This window comes from Trachypithecus francoisi, unplaced genomic scaffold, assembly GCF_009764315.1.
Source record: "Trachypithecus francoisi isolate TF-2019V2 unplaced genomic scaffold, Tfra_2.0 Lachesis_group8, whole genome shotgun sequence".
NCBI classification, from domain to species: domain Eukaryota; kingdom Metazoa; phylum Chordata; class Mammalia; order Primates; family Cercopithecidae; genus Trachypithecus; species Trachypithecus francoisi.
Genome location: NW_022681473.1, coordinates 9,608,841 through 9,636,790, shown reverse-complemented (window position 1 = coordinate 9,636,790; position 27,950 = coordinate 9,608,841). Strand labels below are relative to the sequence as shown.

Below are 27,950 nucleotides of genomic sequence, written 5' to 3'. Positions count from 1 at the left end.
GTAGTTGTGTGTTTTATATATAGGTATTTATTACATATGTGTGTAGTTGCATATTTTATATATAGGTGTGTGTGTATATACATAAATATAGAGAGAGAGAGAGCAATACATCATGACCAAGTGGACTTTATCCCAGGAATGCAAAGTTAGTTTTACATTTAAAATCAAAGTTAACAAACCAAATTATGAACAAGCCAAAACAGAAAAGCTATATGTCATGCAAATAAACAAAGAAAGATCATTTGACAAAATTCAACAGTTGTTCCTGATCATTAACATTCAGCAAACCAGGAATTCACGGTAACTTTTCCAGCCCGATCAAGGCCATCCCTGGCCTAGATGGGCACCCTGTTATCCCAGAGGTGCCATCATGCTTATGATAAAGGCTGCTTTCCCCTTCCGATCCGGAATGAGGCTAGGATATCCACTCTCACAGTTTGTATTCAGTGTTGCTCCTAGTCAGTGAGATAAGGCGAGCAAAATAAGTAAAAGGCATACACATTAGAAAGGAAGACACGAAACTCTCTTTATTTGCAGATGACATAATTGTCTATGTAGAAAATCCTAAAGAATCAACAAAAATACTACTGAAACTAATAAATTAGTTTAGCAAGGTCAATATACAAATGCGTATCGTATTTCTGTATACAAGTAACTACCAGCAATTGAACACTTTAACACAATACCATTTAATAACAGCATGGAAAAAAATGTGACACCCAGGGAAAAATTCAATAAAAGAAAGACAAGACCCATGAACTGGAAACTGCAGAACTGAGAGGAATTAAAGGGCTAAGTACATAGACGCATCTTGTTCATGGATCTAAAGACTCGATACTATCAAGATGCCAATTCTCCACAACGTTGTGTTTAGATTCAATGCAATCCCAGTCAAAATGCTAGCAGATTTGCTTTAGATAAATTGACAAGCTCGCCTTAATGTTTATATGAAAATGCAAAGGGCCTAAATTATCCAACACAATTTTGGAAAAGGACTAAGTTGGAGAACATTTTTTATAATATAATACAATCAAAAGTTCAGAATAGAGCCATGCGTTTATGGTTTACATTTAATAGATTTTCAATCAGGGTACCAAATCAATTAAAATGAGGAAAGGATAATATTTTCTGCAGATGATTCTGGAACAATTTGGATAGCCATATATAAACAAAGAAAGAAACAAGGAAAAAGAGGCAAGGAGGGAGAGAAAGAAGAAAGGAAGAAAGGAAAGATGGCAGCGGGGAAGGGAGAAACTCAACCCTAACTCACACCATTTCCAAAAATTAACTTTAACTGTATCATAGACCTAAATATAAGAGCTAAAATTATAAAATTTTTTGAAGAAAACAGGAGAAAGTCTTGGCAACTTTGGGTTTGGCAAAGATTTCTTAACTAGTACTCAAAAATATGAACTATAAAAAAACATATTGGACTTCATAAACACTAAAAACTTTTGCTTTCCAAAAGACACTGTTACAAAATGAAAAGGCAAGCCACGAACTTGGAGAAAATATTGGAAAAATCTGTATCTAACAAAGGACTTCTACCTAGAAAATGTAAAGAACATTTACAACGCACCAATCAAACGACAGTCCAATTGTAAAAGGCAAAAGGTTTGAACAGATGCATCGCCAAAGAGGATATGTAGGTACCCAATAAGCCCAAGAAAAGATGATCGCCACCATTAGGAAAATGCAAATTAAAACCACAACGAGGCCGGGGACGCTGGCTCACGCCTGTAAGTAATCCCAGCACTTTGGGAGGCCCAGGCTAGCGGATCACCTGAGGTCAGGAGTTCAGGACCAGCCTGGCCAACATGGTGAAACCCTATCTCTACTAAAAATACAAAAATTAGCCGGGCATGGTGGTGGATGCCTGTAATCCCAACCACTCCGAGTTGGGAGGCCAAGGCAGGAGAATTGCTTGAACCTGGGAGAAGGAGATTGCAGTGAGCTAAGATCATGCCAAGCACTCCAGCCTAGGTGACAGAGCGAGACTCTGCCTCAAAAAACAAACAAACAAACAAAAACATAAATTCAAATCTATCATTGAATTTACAAATTATCATCAAACAAATCCCACGTTCCCATGACCTAGCTGGAGAAGCAGAGCCTCACTGGTGCTTGATGGCCCCTGCATGGCCCTCCCCAGTCAAATTCTCCCACCCGAGGTAACTGCTATCCCAAATTATCTTGTTTTCCTCATAAACGTTCCACCTACTTGTATATCCTCCAGCAACATTCTGTTTGGTGACACCAGCGTGGGATTCCGTGGTCTCCTGTGACTTGCTTCTTCCAAACCATTATTATGTGTTTGAGACACATCCCCATTAGTGGTTGGGCTGTGCAGGACACGGAACAGACCATGCAGTGGAGCAGATGGGGAAACAGAGTCAGGCTGCCAGGCACACGGAGGGCCCACCCAAGTCCGGCCATGAACTTAGAGTGGCCTGTCAGCTGGGCTGTGTGTGTATTTTTTCCATCCACATTTGGCTGCTCAGGGGTGGGTGTGGGTTGTCAGAGAACCAGGAGCCCATAATAAAAGTGATGACCTCAGTGATAGTCCCCGAGAAACCTGGCACCGCCCTTTCCAATATCACTGCTGATACTGGCTAGATGTTCGTGCAGCTGTGCATGTACTCCCCAAAATGATGTGATGAGTGGGCCCTGCCATCTCACTGGTCTTCTTGAAAACCTGTAACCCCAGTCTAATCATGGGTTCAACCCTCAGTCCTTCTGAGATGCCTTGGGGCCCTGTGTGACCAGGCTTATCCCACACCAGCTTGCCTCCCCAACCCAGCCCCATCCTCATTCCCCTCACAGTTCCATGAACCTGACAGATTCTTGCCCATCACAGGGACCTTGCACATGCTGCTCCCCAACTGTATGCACCTCCCTTCCCAGCCTCAGGTGGGAGCTCCTGTTCCTTCCTGATCACTGGCTGGATGGCCCTCCACACCCCTTACAGTTATTCTATGACCTCTTGATTTTGTTCGTGACCCTTACAGAGTCTGTCTTCCTAATGGCAGTGGCCAGTCAGCCTGTCCTCCTGCCAGCACCATACGACCCAGGCAGGAAAGTTTCACCATCTTCTCCACTGTGTCCCCAAAGCTCTGCTCCAGGGCCTGACTCTGGTATATTTTTAATAACTGTTTACTGGATAGATGGATAGATAGATGGATGGGTGGGTGGGTGGATGGATGGATGGATGGATGGATGGATGGGTTGGTGGATGGATGGATGGATGGATGGATGGATGGATGGATGGATGGGTTGGTGGTTGGATGGATGAATGAATGGATGAATGGGTGGGTGGATGGCTGGGTTGATGAATGGATGGGTGGGTGGATGAATGAACGGATGGATAGGTGGGTGGGTGGATGGATGGATGGATGGATGGATGAATGGATGGATGGATGAATCGATGGGTAGATGGATGAATGGGTGGGTGGGTAGATGAATGAATGGAAGGATATGTGGATGGATGGATGGATGGATGGATGGATGGATGGATGGATGGATTGGTGGATGAATGGATGGATGAATGGGGAGGTGGACGAATGGATGGATGGATGAATCAGTGGGTAGATGGATGAATGGATGGGTGGGTGGATGAATCAATGAATAAATAGGTAGGTGGATGGATGGACAGACGAATGGATGGATGGACTAACGGATGGATGGATGGATGGATGGATGGATGGATGGATGGATGGAATGGATGGATAGATGGGTGGGTTGATGAATAAATGGGTAGATGGATGAATGGGTGTGTGGATGAATGAATGAGTGGGAGAGAAGAGAGTGAAGAAGTCAAAGACAGCATTTAAAAATATTCCCACAGAGAAAATTCCAGGCTTTGATGGCTTTGCTGATGAATTCTGACAAATATTTAAGCAAGAAATAATAGAAATTTTATGTAAAATCTTCAATAAATTTGTAAATAAGTGTGCGACTCTTCATTCAGTTATGTTTTCATTGCCTTGCCTCTGTCTGGTAAAAGCTCTACCCCTTCCTCAGGGCCATGAGGAACAGGCTTGAGCCCCGCCTCCCAGGTTAGAGTGTGGCTGAGAGCTTCCAGGAACCCACACTCATCCACAAATAACCCTCCCCCAGGCACAGACATCACAAGGCAGGAGATAGAAAAGGGGACGCTGGACAGGGATCTCAGGGACCTCAGGTGACCTTCCCTACCCAGGCTCTGCCCTTCCCATATCATCACGGGTGTTGCTGTGTTCTTTGGGTCCAGGAGGCTGCATGTGCCCTCACTGGGCCACCAGAGCCCTCTCCTGGGCCACTTGTAGCCAAAATGAAGAAAGAAAATCAGTTCCTCTCTCAGGGTAGAGCAGCAGGAGTTGGCATTTGGGCTGTCGGTCATGCTCTGTGCTTTGTGGAGAAACAGACCCTGTAGCAAAAATGAAAGCAACAGGGAGAAACAGAAGCAAGAGCTATAGGGAGGACAGGGTGGAAAAGCCACAGGTCCCCATGAGACCCCACAGACCAGGGACCCTGAGCTTCCAGGGAGCCCTTCCCCCTAAGTTTGTATGACCTGGGGCCCTGTCATTCACAACCCGAACATCCTACCACTGCGCGTAGGGGGCCTGGGCCTGCCGCAGGGCAGAAGCACCCACTGGAGCCACCTATGTATGTCCTCCCAGGAGTCAGCCTGTGGCAGGCTGTGCTGCTTGGGTGGTGATGGCCCTGGTGGGGCCACCTCCCCATCTGGGTCCCCAGGAAGCTGCCTAAAGGAGAATCACTGCTTTTCCAGCCAGTTATAGGTAGTATATGTGATCCTAACAGCTAAGAACTGAATTTTCTCAGGGATAAATCTGCATTGGCTTAGGAAAATCCGCTGGCTAGGCGGAAGGTGAGACCCTAAGGACACCTGTTTTTTTTTAGGAGAAATCGCCCCAAGAGGGAGAACAGGATGATTCTGGGTTGGAACTAACAGACCACCAGGGTGGGGAGAAAGCAGAGATGAGGCCGGGTGCGGTGGCTCACACCTGTAATCCCAGCACTTTGGGAGGCTGAGGCGGGTGGATCCCAAGGTCAGGAGATCGAGACCATCCTGGCTAACACGGTGAAATCCCATCTCTACTAAAAATACAAAAAAATTAGTTGGGCATGGTGGCGGGTGCCTACAGTCCCAGCTACTAAGGAGGCTGAGGCAGGAGAATGGCGTGAACCCGGGAGGTGGAGCTTGCAGTGAGCCGAGATTGTACCACTGCACTCCAGCCTGGGCGACAGAGCAAGACTCCGTCTCAAAAAAAAAAAAAAACAAAAAACAAAGCAGAGAAGTAGAGAGGAACTGTGTGGTAAACAGGCCCAGGGCATCCATCAGGAAGGAGGGTTCAGTCCATTATCTGTCTAGCCACAAGCTGTTCTCATGGCTGCAGGGCAAACTCACCCTATGTCTCTTTAAACCCTGAGAACTCAGGTGGACGGTGCAGGCATGTGTGTGCTCGTGTGTGTGCCTGCCTGCTGTGTGTGTGCATGAGCCTGCACATGTGCCCACCTGCTTGTGTGTCTCTATGTGTACGTGTGTGTGTGTAAAAGCTAGGGACTGCCATTCATGTTTCAAGGACACAGACCCCTCCAGGATAGAGACACAGGAAGGGCTGCAAGCCCCCATGGCAGAGGATGACTCTAGCAGGGACACAAAGTAAGGAGGAACACAGAGCCCCACATCTTCCTCAGCCCCAAACCCTCCTGCGCTTTGCTCAAAAGCATGAACGGGGAGTGAGCCGATTGTATTTAGTTCCCGAAGGTCCAGTGCCCCTGACATCTGTCATATGGGTGTTCTTTTTAGAAAAGAATAAGAGGCCTTTGTTAAAACTCCAAGCACACATTAGCCACAGGTGAAAATGAACATCTCACTCCAGGTTTTCAGCAGACTCATGATACTGTGTGCAGTTTGGTGCCTTGTCTTTCTTTTTTTTTTTTTTTTTTTCTTTTTTTGAGATAGAGTTTCACTCTTGTTGCCCAGACTGGAGTGCAATGGAGCGATCTTGGCTCACAGCAACCTCTGCCTCCTGGGTTCAAGCGATTCTCCTGCCTCAGCCTCCCGAGTAGCTGGGATTACAGACATGCATCACCACACCCAGCTAATTTTGTATTTTTAGTAGAGATGGGGGTTTCTCCATGTCGGTCAGGCTGGTCTCGAACTCCCGACCTCAGGTGATCCACCTATCTTGGCCTCCCTAATGGCTGGGATTACAGGCGCCTGGCCCTGGTGCCTTGTCTTTCAAATGATATCTCTGCCTGCCCGATCTAACCCTGGGGTGACCTGGCTCCCCATGGGTCCTTCTCAAGTTCAGCCTCTGGGAGCTTCCACGTGTTTCCCACAGTCTTCCTTGTCAAAAATCAATCACAATAACAACAACAATACGAATAAGGCATTCATTGCACTCCAGGGACTATTCCAGGTGATTTGTAGAAACTCATTTGGTCTTCTCAAGAGCCTGATGAAATCAGAATTATCAGTACCACCATTTTACAGAGGAGGAAACAGAGGCACAAAGGGGTTAAGAATTTTCCCAAGGCCACACAGCCTGGGTAGAGCAGAGATTCAAATCCAGGCAGCCTGAGCCCAGAGTCTGTGCATGTAACCATTGGGCCTCACTGCCTCTCATTTACCGGGGAGTCTGCGGGGTCTGTTGAATCCCTGGCCAGCACTGGCTGCTCTGAGCTCACTCTGTGTGGCTCCTGCATCCACAGAAGCAGGAAAGAAGGCTCCTGCTAGCACAGTGTGTTTGCACACGGCCGGCCAAATCCCACACTGTTTTCCGATGAGATGAGAGGAATTTTGCCAAAATCCACATCATGCCTTCCCCTGCCCTCCCCGCAGCTAGACTTGTCCTTGCATCCACTTAAAATCGCTCCTCTGAACAATAGGCTGCAACTCACAAAGTCAAAAAGAGACAGCCCTCTACTAGAAGACCAGCATTCTTGAGACTGCAGCTTAACCAGCATGAAACTTCTCCAATAAAGATGCAGCAATCATAAGGTAGAGGCCAAGAATCATGGGAGCCCACAGGAAGGGGGGCCCTGGGCACAGGCTCCGGAGGAATGACTCAGAGGGCAGCATTTGTACCCAGCCTTGTTAAAATGTGCCAGCCAGAAAATGCTGGCTATGGGCAAGACCCTCCAAAAACACAGAACGGTGCAAAGTTCAACCTGTTTGAGCAGCTCCCATTTTGACGAGCCTGGTTCCGACGTCTGGTTAACATCTCTGTGTTGAATTTTAACATAAAACATCTTTTTGACACAATAAGAAGAGCGAAGTCCCTTTGGAGCAGGAAGGCCAGGCTCACAGGTGCCACCAGGCACATGAAAGGGCAGGGCAGCTGAGCCATGCTGCCCTGCGCCTTCCTCGGTCTACTTTGGCAGATTTGCTCAATGGGCCAGAGGAACCCCTCAGGCGGAGGATCCAGTGAGGGCTGGAGAGAAGGGGTCTGCGTAGTGTGGGGCCTGCAGTTAGAGCCGTGCCAGCTCGCGCCAGGGGCCAATTAAAGTCACGAGTGTGCTTCCCCCAGCCCTGGCCACCTGCCTGAGCTGGTGCCGAGCCAGCAGCCCGTGGCTGCTTCCCCACAATACGGCCTCCGTGTGGGCGGCGGGACACACAGGTGCCAACCATCGCCTGCTCCCAGGGGTTAGCAGCCTTCAGGCCAGAGGAAAATGTATTTTTATTCAAGCGATGTCTGTGAATGCTCTAGAAGGGTGTGGGGAGGGAAGGACGGGCTGTTGAGTGAGTGCTGTTGAGGAGGGCGCAGGGGCCACATGTGTGAAGCAGAGGTGGAAATGGCTGTTCCCAGGGTGACAGCCCATGGGGAGGCTGTCCTTCTGGGAAAACTTCTTGCTGGGCTTTGGGGTACACAAGGGCAAAGCTAGAACCTGGTCCAGAGAGAGAGGAGGCCAAACTGGAGGGTGGGAAGTGTGGGAGCTCTTCCTGGGCTCCAAGGGCACTAGGACAGGATTGATTTGAGTCTCCCTCTAGGACTCCCTCACCACCAATCTCCCTTACCTCTCCATCACCAGCAGCACCACCATCTCAATCACCACCATCATCATCTCAGTCACCACCATCACCATCTCAATCATCATCACCACCACTACCACCATCACCACCTCAATCGCCACCATCATCATCTCAATCATCATCACCATCACCATCACCATCACCATCTCAGTCACCACTATCATCATCTCAATCATCATCATCACCACCACCACCATCACCACCTCAATCACCACCATCATCATCTCAATCATCATCATCACCACCATTACCATCACCACCTCAATCACCACCATCATCATCTCAGTCATCATCACCACCCCATCACCATCATCACCTCAATAACCACCATCATCATCTCAATCATCATCACCATCGCCATCAGCATCACCATCACCATCATCATCTCAATCAGCACCATCTTAATCATCATCATCACCATCTCAGTTATCACCATCTCAATCATCACCATCACCATTTCAATCACCACCACCACCATCTTAATCATCATCATCACCACCTCAGTTATCATCTCAATCATCACCATCACCATTTCAGTCATCAGCATCACCACCATCTCAATCACCACCACCACCATCTCAATCATCACCACCACCACCATCTCAATCACCACCACCACCACTATCTCAATCACCACCACCACCACCATCTCAGTCACCACCACCACCATCAGCAGCAGCACCACCATCATTGTCATTCCTATCATCACCATCATCATCACCGTCATAAGCACTGGGGCATTTCCCAGTTGTTCTGTGGGGAATTTCAAATTGAGCCTGTGGCCACGTTTGGGGCACATTTGATAGTGACAAGGAGCAAAGCCACTGTCATTTTTCAGAAAGACAGTGGCCCAGGCTGTTCCAAACAGAAGTTTGGAGCAAGCGATGCCCAGGAGAGCAGACCTTCAGAGGCTTTGGAGGAGCTGGCACTCCCGAGCCTCACATGGGTTGGGGGCCCTCATTATCCTCATGTAGACACTCCAGAAGCTGGAGAAGGACCCTCAGAGAACCAGGATATCTTGCCCTAAAGACCACCTCACAGAGTGGAGAGTACAATGCCCTTTCCACAGATGAGGAAATCAAGGCCCAGAAGACCTGGATTTAAACCAAGACTGTGAAGATGGCCACCCCTCTCTGCAGCCCTGACTGGGCCCTACCCTGTGCCAGTCCTGTGCTGGGCACTGTTAGAGGCACGATGACTTGGACCTGGCGCTTAGAAAACCTGCCGCCCATCACCTCACTCAAAGCACCTCCAGGTGGTGGGCACTGTTCTGGAGGGCCTCAGGGATAGGGAAGCGAGGAGAGAGGAATGGGCCTGGACAGGCGGAGACGGTGGCCACAGCATTCAGGTGGAAGAAGCAGCAATGGAGCAAAGACAGGAGCGCAGGGCCTCTTCAGAAGAGAGTTGGTGCCTGTGTGGGCAAGGCTGGGGCCACGTGATGGAAGCAGCCAAAGGGAGAAAAGAGGGTTCCGATGGCCTCAGCCTCCTCTCCAAAGCACTAGGGAGTTATCTCAGACTCTGAGCAAGGGGTGACAAGCTGAAGGCCCGCAGATCCTCCAAGGGGTCCACACAGAGCTTCTCCCAGGAGCGCCCTCTACCTCCAAGAACCCAGCGCACAGAAACAAGGGCTGGGAGAAGAGCAGAGGCTCTGATTCTGCAGTAATAGTTTCCAAGCCCCAGGCAACCTCGAGGGGCACAGAGCCCTGTTAAGCCCTGAGCAAGCCCAGCCGGCTTTGGCTGCTGCCTCCTTCAGCCGCCCGCCTGGATTCGGCCAGCCCTGCTGAGTCACGGACAGTAAGCTCTCCTGCCTGCCCTTTCTCCTGCCTGGCCTGGGACCAGAGGCAGCTGCTGTCACCACAGGACATTGGGGGCTGGGAGGAATCACAAAAAACCTGCTGCACGAACCAGCCAGAAAGATGCCCACCGTGCAACCCCAGGTCCAAAAAAAAGAGTGCACTGACAAACCACTTGCCTGTGCCCATTTTGAGAAAATCTGCCATCTCGCCAGTAACAAGGCGGGCCCGGGACAGGATTGAAGCCTCACGGCCACGAGATCTCCCTTCATTGATTTTGCTCCCATTGCCTCCACTCTCTGTTCCTTGACCCTTCCCCCCGCAAAAATCTCATCCTCCACCCGCCACTCACCCCTGTGGTCTAGGGCTCATCACTAGACCAGTAGCTGCCTGCGTCCCAGCTCTCCACCTGGGCTCCCCTCCAGACCTGGACTGCAACAGTACTTCCACACTGTGTGCTCTAAGACTTGGCGCCCCTCCTCTTGCACTGTCCCGGTGACCTTGAGTCCCTTTAGCCACTAGCTCAGGACTCCTCCGGGGAACATCTTACAGCCACTCCCTTGCACATGTGCACCATGCAGCAGCCCCACTCTCTCTCCTTTTTTGCTGCCTGGCCAGGTTCCTCCATGCCCAAACCTAACTCTGTCCACACCATTCCTGCACCCCGCAGAGAAGGCAAAGTCTCATCACAGACCCCCAAGGGGTACCAGCAGCAACCATCCCTCCCTGGTCTGTCGGCTCTCCTGCCTCTCTCTCTTCAAATTTGCAATACCTCCCGAAGCCCAACTGCCTACCTTGCTTCTTATTTCACCGGCCCTTGTTGTCCTCCCAACGCAGAGCTTTGTTTGTGTCCACACAATCACCCTCACCTCCTGCAGCTGGCAATGAACTCCTGGGGCCACTGTGCTCTGGGTTCCGTCCCCTCTCACAATCTCAAGGACTCTGCTCAGATATCCCTCCTGCCAACAACATCAAGGCTTCCCTTTCTAACATGTGATCCATCAGCACACAAGGGAGTTGTAATGACCCCCCTGCTTGAAAACAAAACTTCAATAACACAATTGGGTGAGCTCCCAAAGCAGAGATGGCCAACTGCCCACAGCACCCACGCTTCCCCATCCAGTGTTGAGATGTGGCCTGGAAGCAACAGTCTAGCCAGGAACTGTGTCCCTCCCCACCTTCTGCCTTGTCACCAGTTCTCAGCAGTGGGGTGTGAACGGAATAAATGTGGGTCACTTCTGGGCTAAGATGGTTAAAATGCAGGTGAATGTGGGCCAGGCGCAGTGGCTCACACCTGTAATCCCAGCACATTGGGAGGTTGAGGGGGGCAGATCACTTGAGGTCAGGAGTTTGAGACCAGCCTGGCCAACCTCGTCTCTACTAAAAATACAAAAATTAGCCAGGCGTGGTGGTGCACACCTGTAATCTCAGCTATTCCAGAGGCTGAGGCAGGAAAATCGCTTGAACCTGGGAGGCGGAGGTTGCAGTGAGCCAAGATTGCTCACTGGTGACAGAGCGCGACTCCATCTCAAAAAAATACAAATAAAAAAAATTTTTTTAATGCAAGTGGATGCTTCATCTTCTCTTCCCCTCTGTGGCTGGATGCACATGAGCACAGCCAGCGTGGACGCCAAGCACAGAGCTGAGAGATAGGGAGAGCCTGCATTCCCAGACACCTCTTGGAGGAGAGCTGCCCACAGTCAGCAACAGCCATTTGGGACTTTAAACTATCAATAAATAAACTTCTATTGTGTTTGAGCTGTTATACATTTCAAGATTGGCTTGCTACAGCAGCCAGCGTTACTCTAATTAATGCAAACCACATCCCCATTTTCCTGCTTCTCCTTAGAGTGAAACTCCATAGGTGAGCTGCCTGTGTTCACCAACTTCACTTCCCTGCCTCCAGCACTCTCACAGTCCCGTGCCTCTCTGCACTTCACCTCACCCCTCAACAGTAAACCCTCCAGCCAGGGCCCTCAGAGAAGTCCATGCTGCCAAATCCGGGGGCTAATTCTAGACCTTATCCCACTCCACCTCTCAGCAGGATGTGACTTTTTTGTTTGTTTGTTTTTGAGATGGAGTTTCACTCTTGCTGCCCAGGCTGGAATGCAATGGTTTGACCTTGGCTCACTGAAACCTCTGCCTCCTAGACCCAAGCAATTCTTCTGCCTCAGCCTCCCGAGTAGCTGGGATTACAGGTATGTGCCACCATGCCTGACTACTTTTTTGTATTTTTAGTAGAGGTTTCACTATGTTGGCCAGGCGGGTCTCGAACTTCTGACCTCAGACGATTCACCTGCCTCGGCCTCCCAAAGTGCTGAGATTACAGGCCTGAGCCACTGCACCCAGCCAAGGATATGACATTGCCGATTGACTCTGTCAGATACTTTTTTTTTTTTTGAGACGGAGTCTCGCTGTTTCGCCAAGGCTGGAGTGCAGTGGCGCGATCTCGGCTCACTGCAAGCTCCGCCTCCCGGGTTCCTGCCATTCTCCCGCCTCAGCCTCCGAGTAGCTGGGACTACAGGCGCCCGCCACTGCGCCCGGCTAGTTTTTTGTATTTTTAGTAGAGACGGGGTTTCACCGTGTTAGCCAGGAGGGTCTCGATCTCCTGACCTCGTGATCCACCCGCCTCGGCCTCCCAAAGTGCTGGGATTACAGGCTTGAGCCACCGCGCCCGGCCTCTGTCAGATACTTTTTACTCTGGCTTCCGGGACATCCTGCTGTCCTGGTTTCCAGGACTCATTGGTTTTGCCTTCACAGCTCTTTTGCTGAGTCATCCTCTTCCTCACCTCTCAAAATCAGAGACCAAAAGCTCCATCACAAATGTCATCTCTTTGCTATGAAAAGTTGCACCCTACGTGAGCTTATCCAGTCTTGTGACTTAAAATGCCTTTTATCCCCTAATTATTCCCAAGTCACTCCATGATGCCACCACCTGGATGGCTAATAGATCTCATCACAAAAAAAGATTCATTTTTCCTTCACACTTGCTTCTCCCCGAGTGTTCTGCTTCTCCATAAATGGCCCACCATCCACCCACCACCCACCTGATTATCAGTTTATCCTTTTCCTTCACCCTCGGCCCTATAGCTAATCAAAGCAAAGCAATATGCCCCAAATCCAAGCATTTCTCTCCACCTGCCCTAATCCCCTAGCCCTGACCCTCATTGCTCACATGATCCACCCCAACAGCCTCCTAGGGGAACCCCTTCTTCTGTGTTTGTCCCATTTCCAGTCTGTTCTCCAGGGGAATTTGTAAAAGCATTCGTCAGATCATGCTACTCCTCTCCTCAAAACCCTACAAGGATCTGTATGTTTCGGCCCCATAACTACTCTACTTTTCCCACTCACTTATCCCCAACCATACTGGCCTCCTTCCTACTTCTTGAGCATAAAATCACATGCCCACCCCAGGGTATTTGCATATACTCTTTCCTCTGCCTGCAATATTCTTTCCCCAGTCAACTGTGTGTCTTGTCCCTCATCTACTTGGGTCTCTTTCAATGCCACCTCCACAGAGAAGTCTTCCCCAACTGCCCCACCCAAAGTGGCAACATGATCCTTACTCTCTGCCCCTTATGCTCTCTTGCTCTCTCCATGGCATGATCACTACTTGTCACTACATTATATTCATTTATTTCTTGATGTGTTTCCCCTCTCTTACTGGCATGTCTTTCTACATATCAGTGAGAACAGGGAATTATCTTGTTTGTTCACCGCTGCATCCCTGTGCCTAGAGCAGTGGCTGGTGCATTATCAACACTCAGCTCAACAAATGAATGTTGATATTAACAAGAAAGACACTCTTTTTTTTTTTTGTCAGACACAGTCTTGCTCTGTCGCCCAGGCTGGAGTGCAGTGGTGTGATCTTGGCTCTACTGCAAACTCCACCTCATGGATACGAGCAATTCTCCTGCCTCAGCAACCCTGGTAGCTGGGATTACAGATGTCTGCCACCATGCCTGGCTAATTTTTGTATTTTTACTAGAGGCAGGGTTTCCCCATGCTGGCCAGGCTGGTCTCAAACTCCTCACCTCAAATGATCCACCCACCTCGGCCTCCCAAAGTGCTGAGATTACAGGCATGAGCCACCATGCCTGGGCCAAGAGACACACTCTTAATACCCACTAAGAGATCAAGGAAATTATTCCACCCATGAAACAAGAAGTGGAAACTAGGAAACAAGAAGTTATAGGAAGAACCAAACAGGGATTCTGAAATGGAAATTACACATTCTGAAATTAAAATGCTGGTGATTTGGGGCTGGGTGTGGTGGCTCATGTCTATAATTCCAGTACTTTGGGAGGCTGAGGCGAGTGGATCACTTGAGGCCAGGAGTTCGAGACCAGCTTGGCCAACATGGTGAAACCTATCTCTATTAAAAATACAAAAATTAGTCGGGCATGGTGGCGCATGCCTGTAGACCCAGCTACTCAGGAGGCTGAGGCATGAGAATTGCTTGAGCCTGGGAGGTAGAGATTGCAGTGGGAGGTGGAGATTGCAGTGGGCCGAGATGGCACCACTGCACTCCAGCCTGGGGAACAGAGCAAGACTCTGACTCAATTAAAAAAAAAAAAAAGTGGAGAAAGCTGAATGAGAAGCACTTTTTTGGGAGAGCTCAGCTTTGGCCACACTAAGTGTGAGATAATTATTAAGCACCTAAGATTAGGCAGTTGGATCAAATCTAGCATTCCAAGAAGAGGTACAGGCTAAAGATGTGAATGGACCAAATGATAGAGAAGATAGAGAAGACCAAGGAGTGAGCTCAGTGGCCTCCAATGTTAACAGTGTGGGGAGAAGAGGAAAACCCAACCAAGAAGACTGAGAACTGGTGAGTCCTGGAGGCCCAGGGAAGAAAGTATCCTCAGGTGGAGATCAGAGACAGATGGCTTGAGTAAGATGAGGACTGAAAATGTCATTGCATCTAGCAGCATGGAGGTCATTGGTGACAGCAGAGTGATGGGGCAAAGCCTTGATGGGAATGAATCCAAAAAAACAAAACAATGGGAAGAGAGAAACTGGAAATGAGTGTCAATAATACTTTCATAGAATGTTGTTGTAAATAGAAGCAAAGGCAGGGCAGTAGCTTAAGAAGAAAGAGGCGCTCAAATGGAGGGGGACTTTTTAGAAGACTACAGAAAAAATGGCATATTTGTACATTGCTGGAAATTATCCAGTAGTGAGGGAAAAACAAATGCCAAAGAGAGATGTGAACAGGCAAAGGGGCTCTAGGCACCCAGTGAGGGGTTGGCATGGATGAGAGAGAGACCAAACTGGGTGGAGGGAAGGCAGAATGTGGGGGCACCAAGGCAGGTGAGCTGGTGAGAGAATTAGATTGTTGGCTTCTGATGGCCTCTATTGTTTTAGTGAAATAAGAAGAAAGGTCATCTATTGAGAGAGAGAATGGAAGAGAAGGTGGTAGTTTTGAAGAGGGAAAGTGGTATCAAATAACCCCTGGTTTGTGTGTTCAAATATAAGGATAACAGAAATAAAACATAACTGACAGACCAAGACAGAAGTATATAACAAGAAAACTTAATTTATTCAGTAGAAATTAGGAACAAGGAAACCAAGATTTAAAGGGAAAATGTGGTAAACGAGAAAACGTATAGTAAGTCCAAACATGTCACTAATTACAATAAATATGAACAGGTTAAAATTGCTAATTAAAAGGCAAAGGTTTTTCTTTTGGATTTTACAAAAGGAAATGTAAAGCTTATTTGGCAGCTCAGGCTGATGAAGCTAAACATATCAGTTACGAAAACAAAGTCTGGACATATTTACACCAAACTGTAAACAATAGTGTAACTCACTGGTTGATGAGTATATGAGTGATCTTTATTTTCATTACACTTTTCAATATGTGCTGAATTTTTAAGGAAGTGTGTAAATTATTTCATAATTAGGAAAAAAAGGAAGTTTTTAAAAAAATCGTCCATGCACTTCAGCAAGTCTTCATGGAGCCTTTATTTGTTGTCCAAATCAGTTCCAAAGAGGCTCTAAAGAAGGGTCCCAGACTACCAGGAGCTCACTGGAAATAAGACCAACCGGACCATAATAGAAGAATGCAGGACATGGCTGGGTGCCATGGCTCACGCCACTTTGGGAGGCTGAAGTGGGCAGATCACCTGAGGTCAGGAGTTTGAGAAGAATGCAGGACAATGTAAAGATGGGATTCCACTGACAACTCTGAGCCCTGGGTGTAGGCAGGAATAAGCAAAGAGAGCCCACTGGGGGAGGCAGTATTTGGACTGTGCCCATTCCACACAGTATGTGGCCTAAGGGTGAGCCTGGAGACAGCATTCCAGGCTGGAGGTCCAACATAAGCAAGGGTGGGAATTGAGCAAGCATGTACAGGGCGTGTGGTGGAAGCAGTGGATGAGTCAAGGTGCAGAGTCCAGGGAGGCAAAGAAATTGGCTTGGGAAGCCACGTGGTGGGGCAGTGGGAAGACTGAGTGAAGCAAAAAGAAGCAGATGAGAGGGGCATTTATGCCTCAAATGGAGAGTTTTGTGCCCAAAGCACCTAACAGCAAACACCTGGGTTGCCATCACTGCTGCACTGCACATATACACATGCACACACATACACACATGCACTTATGCAAACACATGTGCACACATACACAGGCATGTGCACACAGCCACATACATATACACTTTTTTTTTTTTTTTTTTGAGATAGAGTCTTGCTTTGTTGCCCAGGCTGGAGTGCAATGGTGCAATCTCAGCTTGCTGCAAACTCCACCTCCCGGGTTCAAGAGATCCTCCTGCCTCAGCCTTCCAAGTAGCTGGAATTATGGCTGTACACCACCACCATGCTCAGCTAACTTTTGTATTTTTATTAGACATGGGTTTTTGCCATGTTGGCCAAGCTGGTCTTGAACTCCTGACCTCAAGTGATCTGCCCACCTAGGCCTCCCAAAGTGCTGGGATTATAGGCATGAGCTACCACACCCGGCCACACACACACACTTTTTAACTGCTTTGTGTTCTCTGGCCCTTTCGCCTAGAGAATTAGCTATCAAGACCAAGGGGGTTCTCTTGGCTTCGGTCCAGACTTTCCTGAACCCCACACCCTGCACCAGCACACACTGCTGCCTGCCCCCTGCCCTGGTAAGGCACCACTAGCTATTGTTGACTGGGAGCCCCTTGACTTTTAAGCAGGATTTGACCCAAGGGTTTGCAGTGCAGAGTGGGTCCAGGGACAGGAGTTGAGGCAGAAAGACAAGGGCAAGGACAGCTGTGGAGTTGGGGAGGTGGGAGAGAGACATCCTTAGGAAGCAAAACTAGCCAGGCTTGGCCTGTTGTGGGTTTGGGAGGCAGAGAGCAGGACGTGTGAACCAAGACGCTGGGTTCCAGGCCAGGGACCATGACATGGGAGGCCATAGCTGAGGTGGGGCTCTGCAGGAGGCGTAGATTTGGGGAGGCGACAGAGATCTCAGGGTGGCATTGGGCACACCGAACTTGGGGAGTCTGTGGGGTGTCTGTTGATGCTGGGAAGCTCCACCCAGGGCTCAGGACAGGTAACAGCAAAGGGGGAACAGGACACCAACCACAGCAGGTGAGTGGAGGCAGGAGCCACGGGTGGGGCCACGGGCAAGCCTGGGAGGCGCAGGGGCTGGGCAGCTGCCCGTGACCCAAGCCCACACAGAGACCTGCACAGCTGCCTCAGCCCCAAGTTAGGGGGATCCACGGGCCCGCCTTCTCTTGGCTCAGCCACCCTGGGAGGTGGGCATGCAGGGGCACCGAAGGGGGCAGGCAGCCCTGGCATCCCACAGCCGCCAGGAGGAGAACTTAGGCCTCCCCAAGACCTGGCAAAGAGCAGGCTGGCCCCGGCCCCCGAGCGGAGGAGGCTGCAGCTCCCTCACGTCTGCGCCTCCCTCAACGCGGGTTAAACTTTGACCAAGGAAATGATTGCTAAACTCGATTCCGTAAGTGTCCCCAGTCACACTTTAATTCCAGTCTAGAATTGAAGTCTTCAGTCTCCACATTTCCTACTTTCCAAATTCAGCTTTTCCAGGAGGTCTGGAGCAGCTGCCTCTCTGGGGAGATGCTGGAGGTCTCAGAATCACCTCACACAGCCTCAGGGCCCAGTTGGAGCCACTCCAAGTGACACCAGCAGGCAGATGACCAGAGAGCCTGAGCCCCCAGCCCCGAGCCTGTGAAGCCAGCAGCCACTGACATGCTCCCAGCCGCCGGGCTGGAGAAGCCACTGTGGGCACCACCGTGGAGGAAACAGGCCCGTTGCCCTGGTCCCTTTGCCTTGGGCCAGCCCTTGTGAAGTGGGCCCTCTTCTGGGCCCCTTGAGTAGGTTCCATGGCATTTTCTGAACTCCTGGACCTCGTGGGTGGCCTGGGCAGGTTCCAGGTTCTCCAGACAGTGGCTCTGATGGTCTCCATCATGTGGCTGAGTACCCAGAGCATGCTGGAAAACTTCTCGGCCGCTGTGCCCAGCCACCGCTGCTGGGCACCCCTCCTGGACAACAGCACAGCCCAGGCCGGCGTCCCAGGGGGCCTGACTCCTGAGGCCCTCCTGGCTGTCTCCATCCCACCAGGCCCCAACCAGGGGCCCCACCAATGCCGCCGCTTCCGCCAGCCACAGTGGCAGATGTTGGACCCCAATGCCACGGCCACCAACTGGAGCGAGGCCGACACAGAGCCGTGTGTGGACGGCTGGGTCTATGACCGCAGCATCTTCACCTCCACCATCGTGGCCAAGGTAGGGCCTCCCCCAGAGCCACTCGAGTCCTGCCACCTTGGAGGTCAGAGTCATGGATCACGGTGGCTCAGACTCAAAGGTCCAGTCCTGGGAGGGACCCACCTCCTCAGGCCCTGCTCACTCTTGAGCCGCTTAGCCCCTTGTCAGCCACACACAGGGGAGTGGGCGGCAGGGATCAGGCTACAGATGGAGCCAGCCCAGGCTCTTGGAGGTGTGGGGGGCACCTGGGCGGGCACCTCTAAATGCTGGCACCTGGACACTCACTGGCCTCACCCAGTCCCGGCCCTGCTGACCCATCAGCTGTGACTCCAGGCAACGCAGCCACAGGGGGACTCAGTGACCATTCACTGGATTCCCCAAGACCAAAGCACACAGGGTAAGGGACCACCCCAGGCTGCCTCCCAGATGGGGCGCCAGGCAAAGCCAGGCAAGCAGAGAGGGGTGGCTCGTCCCAACAAGCGGGAGGGACCTCTTTATAAAGAACAGGAGGGAAGCAGCCTCTGGGAGAGAGGCCAGGGTGTCAGCTTGGGTGGCTGCTTCCAAGTGGAGAGACAGGAGAGGGGGCAGATGTGGCTAGAAACCCACTGGGCAATAGGGAGCCATGGAGGAGTTTAGGCAAAGGGTGGCAGGATATACTCCTCGGAAGACCAAACTGCCTGTGGGTGCTCTCACTGTTCCACAGGGTCTTGCTTTAAAGCCCTAGAGGTCACCAGGGCACCCACCCCACCCAGCTCCCTGGGGACCCTCCCATACAGTTCCTCTGCCCCTCTGCACGGGCTCTCCCAGCCTCCAGAGCTCATTCTCCTCCTCTCCCCTCAGTGGAACCTGGTGTGTGACTCTCATGCCCTGAAGCCCATGGCCCAGTCCATCTACCTGGCTGGGATTCTGGTGGGAGCTGCTGCATGCGGCCCTGCCTCAGACAGGTGAGTACCCCCAGTCCAGGAAGGTCCCAGTTCCCCTCACGACCCTTGCTCTCCTAGGCCCCTGGCCGACTGGCCCCAAACCAGCCTCAAAAAACCAAGTCTAGACGCCCTCCTTGTTGGAGGTGGATCTCGGACCAGCCACCCTGCAGCTGTGCCATGTAGGGAAGTCTGGAACCTTCTCTGAGCCTCAAGTTCACCGACTTTACTCTGGCGGTTGTAGAGGATTGCTACTCCCCAGCAAACATTCACTACTAAAACTGGCTTGGCCACACGCCTGCCTTCAGCTGCAACCTGAGTGCTCCCGGTGACCAGAGCCCATCGTCTTTGGCTCCAGCCTCGGGACTCTCCTTGTGCTCCAGAGTCTTGCTCCAGAGTCTTCCATGGGTGGAGAATGCAGGTTTCACCCAGGTGGCGCTACAGTGTCTGCCTCAGCTCAGCGGGCAAGCAGAGAGTGGGCTCTCCGTGGTCCAGATCCCCGTGGCCAGTGCCATGGCCAGTCACAGACCCTGCCTCTTCCTGGTTTGTGCCGCAGGTTCGGGCGCAGGCTGGTGCTAACCTGGAGCTACCTTCAGATGGCTGTGATGGGCACGGCAGCTGCCTTCGCCCCCACCTTCCCCGTGTACTGCCTGTTCCGCTTCCTGTTGGCCTTTGCTGTGGCAGGCGTCATGATGAACACGGGCACTCTCTGTAGGTCTCTGACCTGGCGCCATGCGGGGGGCTCCATGCAGGCTCCAGGGCTGAACCACTCGGTCTCCTTGCAGTGATGGAGTGGACGGCGGCACAGGCCCGACCCTTGGTGATGACCTTGAACTCTCTGGGCTTCAGCTTCGGCCATGGCGTGTTGGCCGCAGTGGCCTACGGTGTGCGGGACTGGACACTGCTGCAGCTGGTGGTCTCGATCCCCTTCTTCCTCTGCTTTCTGTACTCATGGTGGGTGCTGTGCTCCAATTCCCTCCTCAGAGGAGATGCTGCCCACTCTCCACCCGGGGGAATGGGAGACTCTCCTTTCCCTGGGGGCTGGGGAGTGCTAGAGGCCAGGGGTGCACGGGCTGGAGGAAAGCCAGGAGCCTGGCAGAGTGGACCACCCACAAGCCCAAGACACCCACTCCAACCAGGGCTTGGGTCCCGAGGGCGCCTCCCCTGCTCCTCCCAAGTGCTCCTTCTCCTACTCATTCTTCTCCTTTCCTCCCTCCTTCTCCTCATCTCTTGGCCTGTTCCCCTCTCCTGTCTCTGCCTGCCTTGGCATCTGTGCTGCCAGGCCCATCTTCTGAGCCCCTCCTCTGTGCCAGGCATGGCAGTACTGAACTAGGCTAGGGGAGCGTGTGGAAAGATACAGCACACGCCCGCACATACAGCACACAGCTGCAGTCTGCCTCATGGGCTGACAGAATCAATGCAGGTGTCTGTCTGCTAGAGAACAGGGACCAGGACCCACTCATCAGAGAGGACTCCACAGTCCCCAAAGAGAGCCGGCATGTGTGGGAGGTTAGGAAATGTCAGCATTGCCCTTAAACAAATCAGGCTTGGCCCTTGCCAAGCACCTGGCACATAGTAGGTGCTAAATAAATATTTGTTGAATGGATGAATTATTAGGTAAGTAGAAATAGGTAGGTAGGTAGATAGGTAGGTAGGTAGGTAGGTAGAGACAGATCAATAAATGGGATGACGGATGTGTGGATTAGATGAGTGAATGGGTGAGTTGGTGTATAGATGGATTGGATTGTATAGATGAATTGAATCGATGGCTGAATGAATGGATAGAAGGATGGATGGATGGATGGTTGGGATGGATGGATGGATGGTTGGGATAGAAGGATGGATGGATGGTTGGGATGGATGGATGGATGGATGGATGGATGGATGGATGGAATGGGTGGATGGATGGATGGTTGGAATAGAAGGATGGATGGATGGATGGTTGGGATGGATGGATGGATGGATGGATGGATGGATGGACGGATGGATGGTTGGAATAGAAGGATGGATGGATGGTTGGGATGGATGAATGGATGGTTGGGATGGATGGTTGGGATGGATGGATGGATGGATGGCTGGATGGATGGATGGAATGGATGGATGGATGGATGGTTGGAATAGAAGGATGGATGGATGGATGGTTGGAATAGAAGGATGGATGGATGGTTGGGATGGATGGATGGTTGGAATAGAAGGATGGATGGATGGTTGGGATGGATGGATGGATGGTTGGGATGGATGGATGGATGGATGGCTGGATGGATGGATGGAATGGATGGATGGAATGGGTGGATGGATGGATGGTTGAATGGATGGATAGATGGACGGATGGATGGAATGGATGGATGGATGGTTGAATGGATGGATAGGTGGATGAATTGGATGAACTGGGTGGATGAATGGATAGATGGATGGACGGAGGCCATTTGAGGGCAGGTCTGAGCCTGGATCATTCATACACGGACCCTGAACTTAGTAGTTGTTTGGCCATTGGGACCACCACAGAAAGGAGCACAGTAGAGGGCCCAGTGGTGAGCAGATGCCTACACCCAAACTAGGAAGAAGGCTCACTCCACAAATCTCTCCCATCCAACAGTTTGGAGTGGAATAACAATTTGCAGCCACTCCTCAGAGCAGGAGACAATTACATCTCATACAGTGGCTCCACAAGGAGGCAACTGTGTCTGACAGCCTTCTGGGATGGCAGCTTGACTCCCAACACCAAGAGGGTAGAGAGTGGAAGGCAAAGGTCAGCGATACAAATTCCAAGGCACCCCTCCTGGTTCTCATGCTGATGCAGGGCCACAGAGCTGTACCCCCCTTTCCTTGGTAGACATGCTCCCACAGGGCTGAAGAAGTGCCCATTAATTCATTCATTACTTCATTCATTCAACAAATAACTACTGAGCACCTACCAGATGCCAGGAGCTGGCTGACACCAGCTATGAGCAGATATGTGGTCTCTGCCCATGTGGAACTCACAGGGAATCCCAAACATCATGGCCTCACAAACTGCGCCTAAGGCTTGATGAACAAGCTGGGGTGTGGACATCTGAAAATGAGACCCTGCTTTCTCCCTCCCAGTAACTTCCAACACATTCCAGTCAGCTTTCTCCCTCTTCTCCACCCAAACTGCCCTTCCCAGAGTCACCCACAATGATCCGGCCACCATCACTTGTGGCCCCTGCTGTGTGGCGGGCACGGTCTGCACTCTTTCCCTCAGGCAGCCTCACCCCTGCCTGCAGCCCCAGCTCCCTCCAAATGCTGCAGACTCCAAATCTCCACTCGGTCCTGCCTCCCCCACTGACCTCCAGCTTCGCGCCTCCAACTGCCTGTGTGATGGTTCCGTTATAGGTGTCTCATCTCCACAAACATCTCCTTAGACCTCTCCTCCCCAAGCCTTCCCCAGCGTGGGGAGCAGCCCCTGAACTCACCAGATGCCGAGTCACAGTGGCCATGATGCCTCTCTCTCCCTCACCATTCCCCCACCAAGTCCACGGGGTCACCAGGCTTCATCAGCTCTACCTCTAATATGCACCTGGAATCTCTACTTCTCCCCTCTGTTCTGCAAATACCTAAGGAGCTCAGGGCCCCAGTGGGTGTAGGGCAGGTGGTCCCCCCCGGCTGCTCATAGGGGACAACACGTCTGGCTGAAGGACCTGCAGGAGCCAAGGCCTAGAGGCAGGCCTTGTGTAGAGTGGTGGGCATGGCAGGCGCTCGGCAGGTAGGGCAGGATGGTGTGGCATAAGCTCAGTTTGACACTGAGGGTAGTGGGACCCAGGTCAGTGTGAGGGGCTGAGTCCTGCCACAGGGAGGGGAAGGTCTGGGCTCATGAGGCTGAGGTAACAGAGAGACTCAGGCGCAAGGGGTGCTGAAGGTGTGGGAATAGGCTGACTGGGTGCGGCCAGAGGGCACTGGTGCTGTTGGGGACCCTGCTCCCAGCCTGAGTCCCAGGGTGGCTGTTAAGCTGTTTGCAGGAGGAAGATGCAGCCATGGGGTGGACAGGAAGGCCGTGTGGTATGGGAGGTGCCAGGACAGGGGTGGACCCCAGCAGCCTTGGAGATAGCCAAGGTCCTGGCAGCGGCCAGGACCCAGTGGTCCTATAGCCCTAGGGGCCCTGACCGCAACCAGGCCAGGTTCCTAGTGAGGTAGGGGAAAGGCTGTGGGGCCCAGAGGGAGGCAGGAAGGGTTCAACGGAGTCGTCCCTCCCTCCATCCCAGCAGCCAGCCCCAGGATGAGAACTGCATACCCCCAACCGCAACCCCTAGGAGAGAGAAAGGAAGCAGAAGGGGTCTCCTGCTGGGGAAGGAGGGTGCCCAATGGCTGCCCTTCAGGGTCCTCAGCCACCCTGAGCCTTGGGCCTGGAGCAGTGGGTACAGGGGAACAGTCTGAGGCTAGCACAGGCCAGGCCCTGGGGGCCACAGGCAATGACCCCTCCCATGCCCCCTCCACTTAAGGTGGCTGGCAGAGTCCGCACGATGGCTCCTCACCACGGGCAGGCTGGACCGGGGCCTGCACGAGCTGTGGAGGGTGGCTGCCATCAACGGAAAGGGGGCGGTGCGGGACACCCTGACCTCTGAGGTAAGGCTGGATCCTCCTCGAACCTGGACCCTCAGACCCTCTCCCTGGCCCTGCACCCTGGGAGACCCACCAAGGACCTCAGCTCCCTGAGAAGAAGGTCTCAGAGAGGAGGAGGCACCTGGAGCCCCCAGTGCCAACAGCACCCACCCCGTCTCCACAGGTCTTGCTTTCAGCCATGAGGGAGGAACTGAGCATGGACCAGGCTCCCGCCAGCCTGGGCACACTGCTCCGCACGCCCGGACTCTGCTTCCGGACCTGTATCTCCATGTTGTGCTGGTAGACGCCATTCCCCCAGCCCCACCTCCACAGGGGAACCTGGAATCGGGGCTCTCGCTGGCACATGGCCCCGGCCTCTGCTGGCTCTGCTTGGTCCCGCTGGCCTGCAGCACAGACACCTTCCCCTCTGTCAGTCACTCCCGACAGGAGACAACCCAGGCCGGGTGGGCTCACGGAAGGGCTTTAATAAGGGGCAAGGCAGATAGAAGAGATGCGGTAGACAGGATCCTTAACAAAGCTTCTGGGAGGGCTGGGAGCCAGGCAGGACGATGGCGTGATCCAGGCAACAGCATGGGCAGCAAGTGCCCCTGCCTGGTGTGGAGGGGCTGGGGAGGGCAGAGCGGGCTCATCAGAGCCCGGGACCCACGGCCATCCAGCAAAGACCAAAACCGCCAAGGCCAAGGAGGAAGGCCTGTTTAGCAGCAGCTGGAGCCACGGAAGGAACATAGTCACTCCCAGACAAAGCCCCCACACAGGGAGGGAGGCAGAAATCCCCCGCTTCTCCCCTCCTCCAGCCTCTCACCAGCACCTCCCATCAGCCAAACCCAAAGGAAAGCCATGTTGGCAAAGGGACCTGGGAAACGGTCTAGAGACTGGCCCCACCCCACAGAGCTGCAGCTGAAGGGCCAGAACACTGACCTAAGAGCAGCGGGCCCCCACCCTGACCGCCCCCGCGCATTGTTCCCATCCTGCCCACTGTCCCCCTACCCCCACCCCCACCCTGACTCCCCTGACCCCCAGGTTCGCCTTTGGCTTCACCTTCTTCGGCCTGGCCCTGGACCTGCAGGCCCTGGGCAGCAACATCTTCCTACTCCAGATGCTCATTGGTGTCGTGGACATCCCGGCCAAGATGGGCACCCTGCTGCTGCTGAGCCGCCTGGGCCGCCGCCCCACGCAGGCCGCATCCCTGTTGCTGGCAGGGCTCTGCATTCTGGCCAACACGCTGGTGCCCCATGGTGAGGGGACAAAGCTGTACACCAGAGGCTTCCCTACCTCGGGGGGGGTCGGGTTGGGAACAGAGACCTCGGCCCCTCCTTGGAGGTGCTGGACTAGAGCAGGTACTCTATTAGGAAGGAGGCTGCTGGAGCCGTCTAGGGACAGACGGCAGTGTCTGCGCTGAGCCAGCGAGAACGGTGAAGGAGTGGCAGGGGTGGCGCCAGGGAAAAGTGTGGAGTTAAAATGAGAACTGAGCGATGGGTTGCAGGGGGAGGGAAATGGGGGTCAAGAGGACTCCAGGGCTGGCTCCAGATGTCTGAGTGGGAAGCAGATTGCAGGTGTGGCCATGAGGCCACGCAGGACAGGACCCCCAGATGGAGATGACTCCCAAGCATTTGCAAAGAGGCCTGCAGCTCAAGGACAAGCCCCCTGGGCTGAAGGGAGCCCCCATCTGATCTTGGGCCCCCCACCAAGCTCACTAATCCCATCTCTACCCACAGAAATGGGGGCTCTGCGCTCAGCCCTGGCCGTGCTGGGGCTGGGCGGGGTGGGGGCCGCCTTCACCTGCATCACCATCTACAGCAGCGAGCTCTTCCCCACCGTGCTCAGGTGAGGCTGGGCCTGGGCTCCAGGAGAGGGGAGCCCTGGGCTGAGCTGCGGAGCAACCCCAGGCAGGAGTGGCTTCTCCCAGACCTAGATGTTCATGCCATGCATCTCCCTCTTGCATGGTCCTGGGGCTGCTCAGGTGCGTCCCAAGCCCAGCCTGACCCCCTGGGCCTCCCAGGGCCAAGTGGGCCTGGCCCGGGTATGGGATCAAGGATGTGGGCAGGCAGACCAGGCGCTGACAAGCGCATCTGCATTGGCAGGATGACCGCAGTGGGCTTGGGCCAGATGGCGGCCCGTGGAGGAGCCATCCTGGGGCCTCTGGTCCGGCTGCTGGGTGTCCATGGCCCCTGGCTGCCGTTGCTGGTATACGGGACGGTGCCGGTGCTGAGTGGCCTGGCCGCACTGCTTCTGCCCGAGACCCAGAGCCTGCCGCTGCCCGACACCATCCAAGATGTGCAGAACCAGTGAGTGGACCCAGCCTTGGGACCAGCCCTCCCTCCCACCAGAGAACCCCAGCACAGGGCAGCCTGCTCACCCATTCCCATTACTGGACGGAGGGGGAAGCAGAGGCCCAGCCAGACAGGATAGGCCCAGGGTCACCCAGTACATCTCTGGGAGAGTGGCAGCCCAGGGCTGGGTCTCCAGCTGGCAGTGCTTTGACACGGCTTTGCCCTCTGCCCTTCCCTCCACCATCCGAGGCACAAATGGCCAAGCTCCCCCAGGTCCACCCCGAGAGAGGCCGAAGGGAGAAGAGTGGATAGTCCTTTGTGAGAGGGAGATCCAGCTCTTGTTGGGGGACCTCACAGGCCCCAGATTCTACCTCTAAAGCCCTGATGACTGACAGGGCAGTTACTGCACACATACTCCCCACCCATCACATGCTTGGGAGTTCAGTTCTGGGCCCCCGAGAGCAGGGTGGTGGCATTCCCTGGAGTCCCTGGGATGGATACAGGTCAAAGGTCAGGGGCTACTCTGCACCCCCAAGACACACCCCCGTGTGTTTCCTGAACAGGGCAGTAAAGAAGGCGACACACGGCACACTGGGGAACTCTGTCCTGAAATCCACACAATTTTAGCCTCCTGGGGAGCCTGCGATGGGACAGTTGGAGGAAGAGGCTTCTTCTGTCCTCTGGAGAAGGCAGGAGGAAAGCAAAGGCCTCCATTTCCAGAGGCCCAGAGGCTGTCCTCTGAGGTCCCCACTCTCCCCCAGGGCTGCCCCTCCAGCCGAGCCCTGCCCCTCTCACAGTCCAAAGGGCCCCCTTCAATACTGAAGGGGCAAAGAACAGTTTTATTTGCAGAAGGCGGCCCAGTGCACCATCACCCCGCCCTGCCCTCATGGCTTCAGAGAGCAGAGGGGTCAGGCCCAGGGGAACGAGCTGGCCTTGCCAACCCTCTGCTTGCCTCCTCACTGCCACTTGTTCGCCCACACCCGTCCACCTGCCCAGAGCTCAGAGCTAACCACCATCCAAGGTCAAGACGTCTCCTGGCTCTGCACAAGCAGTAGAGTCTCAGCTCCACAGCTTTACCCAGAAGCCCTTGTTAACCTTACCCCTGGCCCCTCTCCATGTCCCTCCAGACCTCAGCCACCTGCCCGCCACATCCTCTGCCTGCTGTCCCCTTCCCACCCTTATCCCTGACAGACTCCACTTAACCCCCAAACCCAGACCCCCTTCCAGGGCTCCAGGGCCAGCCTGAGATGCCCGTGAAACTTCTACCCTCAGTTACAGCCACAAGCCTGCCTTCTCCCACCCTGCCAGCCTAGGAGTTCCCAGAGGGTTGGCGCGGTCCGATGACCCCATGTCCCAGCTCCCACGCAGCGCTGGGCCAGTGGGGCATTGGTGCAAGGGATTGAATAAAGGAAAAACTGAATGGCTGCCCCTCACTGACTCCAGTGATGACCCCCCAGGGTCCTCCCAGGTCGGGGGAAGGAGGAAAGTTCTGGGGCCTCCTTGCTGGGATGGGCCTTTTCCAGGCCAGCTTTCCTGCCCCAGGTGCCAGGCCATGGTGGCTGCTGTTTCCAGCCCCTATTGTGGGCCCTGTGTTGTGCTGGACACCTCAAAGCATCATCTCACTTCACTTTTTCCTGAACCCTGTAGGGCAAAC

At 53.1% G+C, this 27,950-nt stretch overlaps 1 protein-coding gene and 1 long non-coding RNA gene across 2 annotated transcripts; one reads left to right on the top strand and one right to left on the bottom strand.

Annotated features, from left to right (window-relative positions):
• Positions 1 to 136: 136 nt before the first annotated feature.
• LOC117080729 lies at positions 137 to 10,292 on the bottom strand. The gene is made up of 3 exons (XR_004435932.1): positions 10,184 to 10,292; positions 2,222 to 2,342; positions 137 to 455 (listed from the first exon to the last, which is right to left on the bottom strand). It is a non-coding gene; the product is annotated as an uncharacterized LOC117080729 (long non-coding RNA).
• A 7,499-nt stretch (positions 10,293 to 17,791) lies between these two features.
• Positions 17,792 to 27,716, top strand: SLC22A12 (solute carrier family 22 member 12). The gene is made up of 10 exons (XM_033207320.1): positions 17,792 to 18,549; positions 19,369 to 19,472; positions 20,005 to 20,159; positions 20,234 to 20,402; positions 23,906 to 24,029; positions 24,190 to 24,305; positions 25,047 to 25,261; positions 25,742 to 25,850; positions 26,108 to 26,311; positions 26,860 to 27,716. The coding sequence occupies exons 1-10, from the start codon at positions 18,148 to 18,150 to the stop codon at positions 26,921 to 26,923; spliced, it is 1,662 nt and encodes a 553-aa protein (XP_033063211.1). The 5' UTR covers positions 17,792 to 18,147; the 3' UTR covers positions 26,924 to 27,716.
• Positions 27,717 to 27,950: the final 234 nt, after the last annotated feature.